Source organism: Jaculus jaculus, chromosome 9 (genome assembly GCF_020740685.1).
Source record: "Jaculus jaculus isolate mJacJac1 chromosome 9, mJacJac1.mat.Y.cur, whole genome shotgun sequence".
Lineage (NCBI taxonomy): Eukaryota > Metazoa > Chordata > Mammalia > Rodentia > Dipodidae > Jaculus > Jaculus jaculus.
Window position 1 is genome coordinate 106,005,074 of NC_059110.1, and position 13,541 is coordinate 106,018,614.

The window sequence follows — 13,541 nt, forward strand, 5'->3', positions numbered from 1 at the left end:
AAAAGTAGGACAAAAGGGTAAATTGGTGAAAGGTTTGCTCTCTGCATTTTCTAATCTACCAAGTTGTGACTGAATGAGAGAGCACTAGCGTTTACCAGTGAGGTTCATAAACTAAACTCTCAGGAATTCATTGCATCTGTTCTAGAAGTGCTTCTGGGTCTTAGCCTGGCCTCTTCTGAGTGCTAATACTGACCATCTCCTCTAGAAAATAGGCAGGGCTAATGAGAATTAATCAAAATGATTAACCTCTACAGTCCTTCAGCCTATGGAATGAATGCTTTAAAAGATTTAATGGAAAGCCCCAGGAGACCATTTTAGGTAAGATTTTTGTTGAATTTTAAAATGCATAGAAATTTTAAAACCAGCAGTTTATTTTCTAAAATATTGCTCTACTTTTGGGAATAATAGCATTGGTAATACGCACAGGTTTACCTCATTCTATGCAAGAAGGGTTAATAACATAAGGTTTTGTAGTAGCTAATGGAAGTAAATGTGTTACTTTATAGTATAAGAATGTATGGAATCGCATGTCATCATTTCTTAATACTGACTCTGGGGGCATAAATGCAGATCACATCAATGCAAGTTAATTCTCATGTGTCAAGTGTATGTGAATTCAACTATAAATTACTGGATATTTATCTTAAACAACATTGCTGAGGGACCTACTGTAAATGTGACATCCTCATACTTCCTGTGTTTTTGACTTTGAAGAATCGTTCCATGAGCTTTAATGCCTAGAAGAGAAGAGGTCCACGGCAGAGATTACAGCAGTCTTTATTCTCAGGCTCAGCGGATTAAACTCAGAACTCTGGTTCCATGGTACTGGTACAAGAAGCCTGTTGTATATTGTACTCTACCAGTACCTTGGGTGTAGGTGCTCTCTGGGGAACTGTGGAAACCAGGAGGGATGTGATTGGGAGCCAGCCAGTCCTGGTAATTGATTCTGTGAAATGCTCATTTGTAGCCAGGTTTATAAGCTTCCAAGTCTGTAACAAAACTAGGCTTAGACTTTCCCACCTACTCATAAAGCATTTCTAATCTTGACCTGGTGACCAATATTGAAGGGTTGGTAAGGACATGTTATAGTCTAAACACAACCAGCCCTCTGCTTTGCTCCAACTCTTCCCTCCTGCCCTGACAACCAGAAAGGAAGTTAACGCAGAGGAGACTTCGGTCTTAGCCATAATTCCAGTTGTACAACTCAGTAGCCCCATTTCTCTTTCACGGTTCAAAATGTACTGCTGACCTTGGGTTTTTCTTGTTTTTGTTTTCCTGTTAGGATTACCTGGGAACTTTGAGTAGTGTAAACTCTTTAACCTTTTCCTTGCTATGTCTGAGGAAAGCTCAAGTTGTTATCAACTTTTACGGATACTAACACGGGTTTTCAGTGTTTGTTTGTTTTTATTATTTTGTGTGATGTGAATACCCTCACCCATCAATATTTGTACTATGGTGCTATATATTTGGTAATGATCCTTTAATATTGGGGAGGGATTTTAAAATATACTGTGATTAAACTGGGTTTCTTCCTTTAATTTTCATATTTTAAATAAAGCCACAGTCATTTATACAAATGAAAAACATCTGTCCTTGGGCAAACCATTTGAGGACAGAGGTCAAAGTAAACTACGTAAGGTTTTTACATCATTTCTGTATGTATTTGATATATAGATCAATATCTGTACAAATTTAAACTTTTATTTTCTGGTAACTTGTGATCATTGAGAGAGTGTTTGAAACTTTCTCATGAAGTGTATATAATGACATAAAAAATTCCTTCAGAGAAATTTATGTTCCTTTCATTTTTACCAAATTGCAAATTTTCAGCATGGATGTGAAAAGCATTAAAATTATAACTTTGTGTACAAGATGAAAATAATTCATTAAATTTGCCCTTTTTTACACAAAATAAAATGTTAAAATTAAGCCATATTTGAACAGTTCATTTAAAATGTAACAGTGTACAGTTTATTCAAAATATAAAATGCATTCTGTAAGCAGCAGTCAGAAAACCCTGTGAGGAGTTGGGTCAGGTCTTCCTGCCAGGAGCCCACCATAATCTAACTAAGTAAAGCAAATAGGTGGGCACTGAGCAGAACTTTTCTAGTCCCAACTAGCTGAGTCTAAACTTGGGTTCCAAGGCAGACAGGAAAAGGGCCCTAAGCCCTAAAAGGAACAAAGGTCAGTGTGTCCTTTATGGAGACATTAAGTCATCTTGATCAGAACATTGCACTTTAGGTTTTGTGGTTGTTTTTTTGGTGTGTGTGTGCTAGGGATCAAACCCAGGGCCTCAGGCACACCCAGACTACCACTAAACTAGGCCCCCAACCCCACCTAACACTTCTGGTAACAGGTGTGTGGAGTTATTCCCCTTTCCTGAGCTAGGGACATAACTCTGGTAGAACACTGGGGTGGAGAAGGGGAATCAGTTCTGACAAATTCACCAGGGGATATCATCAGACCACAAACCTTTCCCTAACTTTCAAACCTACTTCAGTTGGCTTCTAGCCAACTGACTACACCACGTTTTGATTTGCTAGAGGAAGAAGCTCATGGAACTCCAGTGGCACATGCATCTGGAGTACATTCACTTGCAGTGGCTGGAGGCCCTGACATATTCATTCTCGCCTCTCAAAATAAGTTATTTTTTAAAAATAACACTGGGCGTGGTGGCCCACACCTTTAATCCCAGCACTCTGGAGGCAGAGGTAGGAGGATCACTGTGAGTTCAAGGCCACCCTGAGACTACATAGTGAATTCCAGGTCAGCCTGGGCTAGAGACCCTACCTCGAAAAAAACAACAAAAATAATAAGTGAAAAGCAGCAGCATGGAGCTTCTGTGAATTCACTGGCCCCTACCCCCTTATAAGCAACTCAGGAAGCACCCCCAAAACTCTGTCCTTTTGGGTTTCTGTAATTTCATCACAGAGGCATGGTTGGTCAATCATATGTCTGTGGTCACTGGTAATGGTGTTTAGTCCCTGTTCCCCCACCCATACCAGATGGGAATGAAAACCCTCAGCTTTCTATTATTCACAGATTGGTTCCAATACCCTCATCTTTAGGAAATCTAGGAGCATCCCAAGTCATCTCAGCATAGAAATTTTTCAAAGGGCTTTTTAGGAGCTGTGTGCCAGAAGTGGGCAAAGACCAAATAGTGTATTGAGGGCATCATGTCAGTTACTTGTAGCAAAACGGGTATGTACTGTCTTGAATGGGTTGACGTCTTACTTTTCAAGACAGGATCAGTTAGTTAACATGTAGCCCACACTTGCCTTCAACTCAAGACAATCCTTCTGCCTCAATTGCTTGAATGACAAGATTGTTCAGCCTCCACCAGATTTTTTTTTCTTTTGGCTTTTTAAGGTAGGGTCTCACTCAGTACATACTTTGAGGTATGTAGTCTCACATTGGCTGCAAACTCAGAGATCCTCCTGCCTGTTTCCCAAGGGCTAGGATTAAAGGTGTTCACTACCACACCCAGCCCCACCAGTTTCTTACGAGAAAACCCATTTCCGTGAGTTTTAAAGCTTTCCTCCAAATTATGAAGTGCCAACTCAAGAAAATGACCCTCAAAGACAAAGCATGAATATTTCAACAACTTAATGCTTCTAGCCCAGGAAACAATCATTATTACATATCTTACCCCAATGAAACATGTTAAGGGAAACAAGATTGCTGGAACATGTGCACCAGCTATGAGCCAGATAATACCTTAACTGTTTCGTAAGTATTTTTTTAATTTTTACTTATTTGAGAGTGAGAAAGACTGAAAGAATGGGTGCACCAGGGCCTCCAGCCACTGCAAACAAACTCCAGATGTATGTGCCACCTTGTGCATCTGGAGCGTGGGTCCTGGGGAATCAAACCTAGATCCTTTGGCTTTGCAGGCAAGTGCCTTAACCACTAAGGCATCTCTCCAGCCCCACTAACTGTTTTTATGTACTTTTTTGTTTAACCCTGCATTCTAATGGTATTATCCTTAAGTTTGCCTGTCTTTAGATTTCTACTTCCTCTTACCATTACAAAGCTATAGAGGCGTTAGCAGTCAAGGCACATGCCTGTGAAGCCTAAGGACACAGGTTTGACTCTCCAGGTCCCATGTAAGCCAGATACACATGGTAGCACATGTGTCTGGAGTCTCTTTGCAGTGACTAGAGGCCCTGGCATGCCCATTCTTACACTTTGCCCCTCCCCTGCCCATCTCTAATATTTTTTTCAGGGGGGGGGGTATCGAGGTAGGGTCTCACTCTAGCTCAGGCTGACCTGGAATTCACTCGAACTCACAGCGACCCTCCTACCTCTGCCTCTGCTGGGATTAAAGGTGTGCACCACCAGGCCCGACTATAATTTTTTTAAAAAAAGGATTACAAAGTTATAAATCCAGACCACCTGATTATGTTTCAGTGTGTCAAGTTTTCACAAACCCTTCTTACAGAAATAAACACTTGGACATTAGCTATACAGCTTGAGATGTTTGATTTCTTTACTAACTGCATAAACAACGAGTGCCATACTAACTCCAGACCTACAACTTTACCTCAGTGTTATAATCTGTATCCAAGTTTCTGGAAAAGATCAATCACTCCTCCACAAGGAAAGCTTAGATAGTGCCACTATAGTCAAGGAACTAAGTCCCTTCTTTTAGCTGCTTCAAGCAATACAGGACACTGCCCAGTTCCAAGGGTACTTTATTGGATATGCTTTAGAAAAGAATGGTGCATTCTATCACATCTGGTCAGTGGAATGAAGAGCTGTGCGTCCAAGGACTCATCAGGCAATGCTAAATAAAGGGGACCTTGTTTTGTCCACCTCTACTCATAGACCCAGTCATGAGCACAAGACTTGTAATCAACCAATTCTTCTGGCTTAAACCATAGGCTGATCTCTTTTTCAGCACTTTTCACGGAATCACTGCCATGAATGATGTTCCTGAGAAAGAAAAGTTATTGTTACCATAGTCTAGAAGGCAAGAGAGACAGCAGCAGCCACTTGGTCAAACTGCCACTTGAAACAGGCCTAATTACACGCACCCAAGTATTTTATTTTACAACTATGGGGCTTAGGATCTGGCTCAGTCATACAGGAAATATCTAGCATGACCCTAGACTGTAATACGTAAAAAGCCAGCTATAAAGACTTCAGGTTTAACCACGTTATGTCCAAGTACCCCACACTCCCCCCAAAAAAGTACTAATGATGCAAAAACAAAAAAAATTCTTCCTCAATTTTTTTGGCGAAACATTAGTAGTCAAATCTCTGAAAGCCTTCCTAAATGTGACTCGTTCATTTTCTTATAAAACCGATATGCAACTTAACCATGACATACAATATCATTAATTGCCCTTTGTTTTGTTTTGGTTTTTTGGGTTTTTTTTCAAGGTAGAGCCTCACTCTGGCTCACACTAACCTGGAACTCACTGTGGTCCCAGTCTGGGCCTGAACTCATGGCAGTCCTCCTACCTGTGCCTCCAAAGTGCTGGGATTAAAGGCATGCACCACCATGCCCAGCTGTTTTATTTATTGTTTTTTTGCAAGGGGCATGTTTTTGCCAGGGCCTAAAGGAAATGCAAACATGTGCTAGCTTTACATGGGTACTGGAGAATTGGACCCAGGCATTCAGGCTTTTTTAGCAAGTGCCTTTTAACCACTGAGTCATCTCTCCAGCCCTTATTTTTTAATTTTTTATTTAATTTTTCTTCATTTTCCCATGTGCATGCACATGTATCAGTCTCTTGCCATTGTCACTTGCCCATCTGCCTTTGTATGTGTGGAATTGAACCTATGCCAGTAGGCTTTGCAAGCAAATGCCTTGAACTGCTGAACCATCTCTCCAATACCTTAATTGCTTTTTTTCCCCCCGAGATAGGGTCTCACTCTAGCTCAGGCTGACCTGGAATTCACTATGTAGTTTCAGGGTGGCCTTGAACTCAAAGTGATCCTCCTACCTCTGCCTCCCTGGGGATTACAGACCACCACCACACCCAGCTTCCTTAACTGCTTATTAATAACAACAATCCCTTTATTCTACTTGACTCTCCTTACTCTGTAAAGTCTTGGTGCAGATTTTATATCAGACAGAAAATCTAAGGGTTAAATTTAACAGCCACAGATATAACACCAAGAGGGCAGAGGTTGGTGAGGCTACAGCCTTTCTCCACAGGTACCATCACACACAGCTTCCTATGCTGCATGAAAGCTTTAATCTACTGAGTTCAGACTTATCTCAAATTAATGTGGCAAAAATGTTTCATGCTCCACTTAAATGGCTTCCTGAAGCCCCTTTTGTTCCCCTCTACATACACACCCAGGACTTACCTGCCAACTTGAATGCAGAAATCCCCTCGAATGGTGCCTGGCTTAGAATCAGCTGGATTAGTCTCCCCAAGCATTACTCGACCAGTTTTCACCACATTCAGCCCCTCCCAGACCTTAGCAAAAGAAAGAGGATTTACTGAGACAGATCTTCCGTTAGGGACAAGCATTCCTGTCTAATGGTACTCACTGGGATCAATCCAGTGACACTGCTGTCAAATAACCCCAGCAGACAGCATAGCTTATAAATTCCATCCCAGATGTAGAATACATACTTGGGGATAAACAAAACCTAAGAGTCAACACACACACGTGTGTGTGTGTCACAGAAGGATCAAGTAATAGCTGCAGAAGGATCAGTGGGAAGGGCCAGAGTGGGTATAAAAGGGACAGTAGAAAGAGAAAGTCACACCAGGAACAAGAAGTTCCTTTCACAATTTCAGTGCCTGTCTATTGCATCCTCTTCATTCCTATGGGGACATTAAGGCTATCTGGAAGATACATAGGACTAGAATTTGTCTTCATGTAGAATTCATACTTAGGTGCAAATTACTTTATGTTAAGTGTTAAGTCTAGGTAGCATTAAGGTCAAAAATACCTGTCAAGCTGGGCATGATGGTACATGCCTTTAACCCCAGCACTTGCAAGGCAGAGGTAACAGGATCACCATGAGTTCAAGGCCACCCTGAGATTACATAGTGAATTCCAGATCAGCCTGGCTAGAGTGAGACCCTACCTTGAAAAACCAAAACAAAAAGTCAAACAAGAAATTCAGCCTTTCTTTGTGTGGTGGCTCATGCCTTTAGTCCCAGCACTCAGAAGGCAGAGGTTGGAGGATGACTGTGAGTTCAAGGCCATCCTGAGACCACACAGTGAATTCCAGGTCAGCCTGAGCTCAAATAAGACCTCAAAAAAAAGGGGGGGGAGGTGCTGGAGAGATGGCTTTGTAGTTAAGTCACATAGCTGCAATCCTAAGGACCCAGGTTCAGTTCTCTGGTACCCCAGATGTACAAAGTGGTACATGCATCTGGAGTTGGTTTGCAGTGGCTAAAGACCTTGGCTGCCCGTTCTTTCTCTCTCTCAAATGTTTTTGTAACTCTAAAAAGAAAGGCATGTACAGACACTGAACAGTGACCCTCATTCCTGCCTGGACGCTCCACAAGCACTCACCATGGCCACCACAGGCCCTGAGTTCATGTATTTCACCAGCCCGGGGAAGAAAGGACGGTCTTTCAGGTCACTGTAGTGCTGCTTCAGGTGGTCTTCGGATGCCTGGCATTTAGAGGAGGATCACATTACAAAACAGGCTGGAGAGGCTTGACTCTGGCTGTAGCCCATCCTCAGGGCCCTCCAGTGTGGCAGGTTCTCAAAAATCAGGTTTGATATTTCAGCCCAATTATAAAGTAGAAAATCCTAACCACACTATGAAAGTGATGCCATTTTAACACAAAAACTATTCTGATCATAAAGACATCATCATGCTGCAGACGTGGCTCTGGCAGTGTTCCTCCAGCACACATTAAAAAGAGGGGGGGGGGCTGGACAGATGGCTTAGCAGTTAAGTGCTTGCCTGTGAAATCTAAAGACCCTGGCTTGATGCCGGATTCCCCAGGACACACGTTAGCCAGATGCACAAAGGGGCTCATGCATCGGGAGGCCCTGGCATGCCCATTCTCTTTCTTTCTGTGTCTGTCACTCTCAAATAAATAAAAATTTTAAAAAAGGGCTCAAGACCCCGGTTCAAGGCTCAATTCCCCAGGACCCATGTTAGCCAGATACACAAGGGGGCACAAGCATTGGAGTTCATTTGCAGTGGCTGGAAGCCCTGGCGCACCCATTCTCTCTCTCTCAATCTGCCTCTTTCTCTGTCTGACGCTCGCAAATAAATAAAAATAAGCAAAAAAAAATTTTTTAAAGGCTCAAACAGCAGGGCATGGTGACTACAGTGAATTCCAGGTCAGCCTGGGCTAGAGCGAGACCCTATTTTGAAGGTTTAAAAAAAGGGGGGGGGGCTCAACCAGTGTGGAGAGATGGCTTAGTGGTTAAGGCAGTTGCCTACAAAGCCTAAGGACCCATGTTCAACTCTCCAAATCCTATTTAAGCCAGATGCACAAAAGGTGAGGCAAGCGCAAGGTTGCATGTGCCCACTAGGTGGCACAAGCGTCTGGAGTTCAATAACAGTAACTGAGGCCCTGCCATAGCAATTATCTATTTAAAAAAATTAGGGCTGGAGAGATGGCTTAGCAGTTAAGTGCTTGCCTGTGAAGCCTAAGGACCCCACGTTAGCCAGATGCACAAGGGAGTGCGAGCATCTGGAGTTCGTTTGCAGTGGCTGGAGGCCCTGGCGCGCCCATTCTATCTGCCTCTTTCTCTCAATGCTTGTCGCTCTCAAATAAATAAAAAAAACAATAAATATATATTTTTTAAAAATTTTTAAAGAAATGGGGCAAGGAAGATGGCTCAGTAGTTAGCATGTCAGCCTCAGTTCGGTTCCAAGGTACTCACATAAATAAAGCCAAACACACAGTGGTGCATGTGCCTGCAATTGGTTTGCAGCATCAAGAGACCCTGGTGTGCCATACTCTCAACTATTTTATTAAGAAAGAATGAAAAAATGCTCAAATATATCATTTGGGTGTGGTGACTCATGCCAGGACTTGAAAGGCTAAGGTAGGTTGGACCTCCAAAAGCTGGAGGCCAGGCTTAGTGAGACCCCGTCTTTTAAAAAAAAAAAAAAAAAAAAAAAGCCAGGTTGAGGAGATGGCAGCGTGGCAGGCACATGGATCTGGAGTTCATTTGCAGCAATATGAGGCCCACCTCTATCAAATATTAAGAAAAAAAAAGACACCCTTGAAATGTCAATGGTAAGAATTTTATGATTCTACACATGTGATTTGAGGCAGTATTTAAGAAGTTAAAATGTTGGCTTCACCTTTAGTGTATGTGCCAGACACATCACCAACTCTTCTGGCCTACTCACTGCAGGGCACTTTTTTTTTTGTTTTTGTTTGTTTATTATTTATTTGAGAGCGACAGACGGAGAAACAGGGAGAGAGAAAGAATGGACGCGCCAGGGCTTCCAGCCACTGCAAACGAACTCCAGATGCGTGCGCCCCCTTGTGCATCTGGCTAACGTGGGTCCTTGGGAATCGAGCCTGGAACCGGGGTCCTTAGGCTTCACAGGCAAGCGCTTAACCGCTAAGCCATCTCTCCAGCCCTGCAGGGCCCTTTTAAACATTTCACATGACAAAAGAACTTCCTCATCACACAGGCTCAATATTTCAGCCCCTGCCGAGTGTGGGGGCGCACACCTTTAATCCCAGCACTCGGGAGGCAGAGGTAGGAAGATTGCCATGATTAGAGGACACCAGGAGACTACTTAGTTAATTCCAGGTCAGCCTGGGCTAGAGCGAGACCCTACCTCAAAAAAAAAAAAAAAAATCAGTCCTTATTCCTTACAAAACAAATGCAGGGGCTTGGATGTGAGCCCCAAACACTGCCAAATACAATTACCCGACGCTAAAGAAACACACCACCGGCCAAGGAGCCTAGATCTCAGGCTAAAGAAGAAAGAACTGCACGCCCCCACGTAGAGCGGGCACGGACTCGCCGGGTCCAGGAGGAGCGCCCGGGGCGATGGTGACGACGCTCGGCGCGGAGGCCCGAAGCCGGACGACGGCGGATGCCACCGCAGGAGAGGGACGTCAGCCGGAGGCAGGAGTCACGTTACCTCCGCTTAACCTTCTTCCCAAGGGCATCCGTCCACCCCAGGGGCTGGGGACACGGCAGGCGGACCCTGGCCGCGCAGCGAGGGGCCCAGCTCAAAGGGCTTCCCCGTGGCAGCGCACTCGGTGCCGAGGACCAGGAAAAGGCGACGTGGGCAAGAACCTCCAGTGCGGGGCAGGCAGGGGGCGCGAGGGGCTCGTTACCCGGAGGAACTTCATGGCCACCAGGCGGAATCCCTTCTGCTCGAAACGCTTGATGATCTCGCCCACCAGGCCGCGCTGCACGCCGTCCGGCTTGATGGCGATGAAGGTGCGCTCCAGGTTGGCCATGGTCCTGCGGGCGGAGAGGTCTGCGCTCAGGCTGCGCGCCGACACCCGCCGGCCCCGGGCCGCGGCCCCGCGCGGGCCACGTGGACGCCCGCCCTCCGCGGCCCCGGGGACACGTGGTGCAGCCCGCCCGGCCCGCGGAGGGACGCTCGCCAGGAGCACGGGCCGCGCACCCGGAGGCCGGGGAGCAAGGGGAGACGGGGGAGGACGCCCCCTCCCAGGCTTACCCGAGAGCTGGCGAGCGGTCAGGAGGCTGCGACGCGCTACGCTGCGGAGGCGGAGAGACTGCAAGGACCACCCGACCCCGCGCGGGCCGCGAAGGAGGGGCGCGGGGCGGGGCGCGGGGCTGCCACACCCCGGACGACCCGCCGCCCAACCCGGGAAGGCTGATGCGGCCAGTCGGCTCCGTCCCCGCCCTGCGGCCTGCCCGGCACGCCCTGGCCTGGCTGGGTTTGCTGAAGGCTGACGAGCAGGAAGTGATTTGTTTCCCCACCCGAGATTCCCCAAGTCACCCTGCGCCCCGCTACCTGCTACACTAGGGAACCTGCAGACAGGCATGAGTTCCTAGCCCCAGGGCCTACCTTCGGCTTCCAGCCTTCGCCGGGGTGCCACCCGGTGATCAGCCCGATTCTCTCTCTCCTCTCGGGTACCCCTAAGCCCTTCCCGCCCCTGAAATCCACCCTTCCTTTTCTCTTCAACCCTTCTGAAAGCCCTCAGCCTTCTCTGTCTAAACCCGTAACCTCCCTAGCGTTACTCCCCGCTGGCTACACTGCTCAGGCCATCTGCTCCTGTCTCTGCTCCCTATCTCAACTCCTAGGAAGATACCATTCCCCATTAGGCACTCTGCTTCTAAAGAAACGGATACCTCCCCACCTGCTGTAGTCCTCTATGGTCACATTATCCACTAAACCCGAGACACACCCTGCCAAGATTTGTCTTCAAAAGTTCAAGGCCCGCCCCGCTACAAAGGGAGTTCAAGGCCAGCCTGGTCAATGTAACAAGACAGTCTTAAAATGAAAAAGCAGAGCTGGGCCTGGTGGCAAACCTGTAATCTCAGCATTTCAGAGGTGGAGGCAAGAGCATCAGCAGTTCAAGGCCAGCCTGGGCTGCATGAGATCCTGTCTCGAAAACAAAGGTGGTCGGGGCTGGAGAGATTGCTCAGTGGTTAAGGTGCTTGCCTGCAAAACCTAATGACCTGGGTGCTATGCCCCAGTACCTACCTAAAGCCAGCAGCACAAAGTGGTGTATGCATTTGGAGTCTGTTTGCAGTGGCTAGAGGTCCTGGCGTGCCCATTCTGTCTATGTGAGTGTTTGCTTGAAAATGAATTAATTTAAAACAAAAGAAAAAAAAAAAAAAAACCTTAAGGGCTGGAGAGATGGCTTAGCAGTTAAGGCACTTGCTTGCGAAGCCTAGGGACCCAGGTTTAATTCCCAGGACCCACATTAGCCACATGCACAGGATGGCACATGCATCTGGAGTTCATTTGCAGTGGCTGGAGGTCCTGGCACGCCCAATCTCTCTCCAATATATAAATAAAATACATAATTTTTATTTATTTATTTATTTGAGAAAGAGGTAAAGCAAGAATGGGCACGCCAGGGCATCCAGCCACTGCAAACAAACTCCAGATTCATGCACCACCTTATGCATCTGGCTTATGTGGGTCCTGGGGAAACAAACCAGGGTCCTTTGGCTTCGCAGGCAAAGGCCTTAACCACTAAGCCATTTCTCCAGCCCCTAAAATATTTTTTTAAAAACACCTTGGGGTTGGAGAGATGGCTTAGCAATTAAGGCATTAGCCTGCAAAGCCAAAGAACCTTGGTTCACGTCCCCAGGACCAACATTAGCCAGATGCCAAGGGGGGCGCATGCGTCTGGAGTTCATCTGCAGTGGTTGGAGGCCCTAGTATGACCATTCTCCAAGCCAGGCATGGTGCCACACACCTTTAATCCCAGCACTCAGGAGGCCAAAGTAGAAAGATCACTGTGAGTTTGAGGCCAGCCTGAAACTACATAGGTCAGCCTGAACTAGAGTAAGACTGTACCTAGAAAAAAAATTTAATTAAGTTAAAATTTTAAAACCTTGATTAACCAATAGGAAGATGAGAAGTTCAAGATCATCCTTGGCTACATAGCAAATTTGAGGCCAGCCTGCAGGTGTATGAGACCCTATCTTTAAAAAAAAAAAAAAGGGCTGGAGAGATGGCTTAGCGGTTAAGCACTTGCCTGTGAAGCCTAAGGACCCCGGTTTGAGGCTCAATTCTCCAGGACCCACGTTAGCCAGAAGCACAAGGGGGCGCACGCATCTGGAGTTCGTTCGCAGTGGCTGGAGGCCCTGGCGCGCCCATTCTCATTCTCTCTCTCTCTGCCTCCTTCTGTCTCTGTCATTCTCAAATAAATAAATTAAAATGAACAAAAAAAAAAAATTTGAAAAAAAACAAAAAAAAAATTTGAAAAAAAAATAAAAAAGCTGGAGAGATGGCTCAACAGTTAAATGTGCTTGCTTGCAAAGCCTGCAGGCCTGAGTTCAATCCCCAACTACCCATGTAAAACCAGATGCATGAAGTGGCACATGTTTCTGGAATTTGTCTTCAGTAGCAAGAGGCCCTGGTGCACCCATCCTTTCTCTCCCACGAATAAAGTAACATTTTAAAAAAAATAAGAAAAGTGAACATAGCCCAGTGGTTGGAAGCATTTACCCAGTATGAGTGAGGCTCTGGGTCCAATCTACAGTATTTTTTAAAAAAGTGGGGTGCTGGAGGGATGGTGTAGCAGTGAAGGCATTTGTCTGCAAGGCCAAAGGACCCAGGTTTGATTCCCCAGGACCCACATTATTAGGCAGATGCACAAGGGGGCACAACGCATCTGGAGTTCACTTGCAGGGCCTGGAGGCCCTGGAGCGCCCATTCTCTCTCTCTCCCTCTCCCTCTTTCTCTGTTAAATAAATAAAAATAAAACATTTCTTTTAAGTTTCTAGGTTCTCATAGAAGTCAAACACGTCAATTTAAAATCCCTACTACTTTCTGCTTGACAAACCACTAGCCCCATAGGTTCCCACCCCCACGCCCACATCTGCGTTGTGCGTCCAGGCCAAAATTACAAGGTGCTGTGACCGCTCGGTGACCCAGCCAGCTGCAAGGTTTTCCCAGCCGGCTTGAGCCCAAGCTGGGG

At 46.1% G+C, this 13,541-nt stretch overlaps 1 protein-coding gene across 1 annotated transcript; it reads right to left on the bottom strand.

Moving 5' to 3' along the window:
- Positions 1-4,677: 4,677 nt before the first annotated feature.
- LOC101604065 (nucleoside diphosphate kinase B) lies at positions 4,678-10,703 on the bottom strand. The gene is made up of 5 exons (XM_045159652.1): positions 10,598-10,703; positions 10,248-10,377; positions 7,489-7,590; positions 6,322-6,434; positions 4,678-4,935 (listed from the first exon to the last, which is right to left on the bottom strand). The coding sequence occupies exons 2-5, from the start codon at positions 10,371-10,373 to the stop codon at positions 4,818-4,820; spliced, it is 459 nt and encodes a 152-aa protein (XP_045015587.1). The 5' UTR covers positions 10,374-10,377; positions 10,598-10,703; the 3' UTR covers positions 4,678-4,817.
- Between the last annotated feature and the right edge of the window lie 2,838 nt (positions 10,704-13,541).

Bases quoted from the DNA above. Each gene is read 5' to 3' on its own strand.
- LOC101604065 (XM_045159652.1), bottom strand. From the start codon at position 10,373: ATGGCCAACCTGGAGCGCACCTTCATCGCCATCAAGCCGGACGGCGTG. The intron at 7,591-10,247 runs GTAACGAGCCCC...TCTAAATGCCAG, and splicing joins TGGCCATGAAGTTCCTCCGG to GCATCCGAAGACCACCTGAA. The intron at 6,435-7,488 runs GTGAGTGCTTGT...TCTTTTGCTAAG, and splicing joins CAGGGCCTGTGGTGGCCATG to GTCTGGGAGGGGCTGAATGT.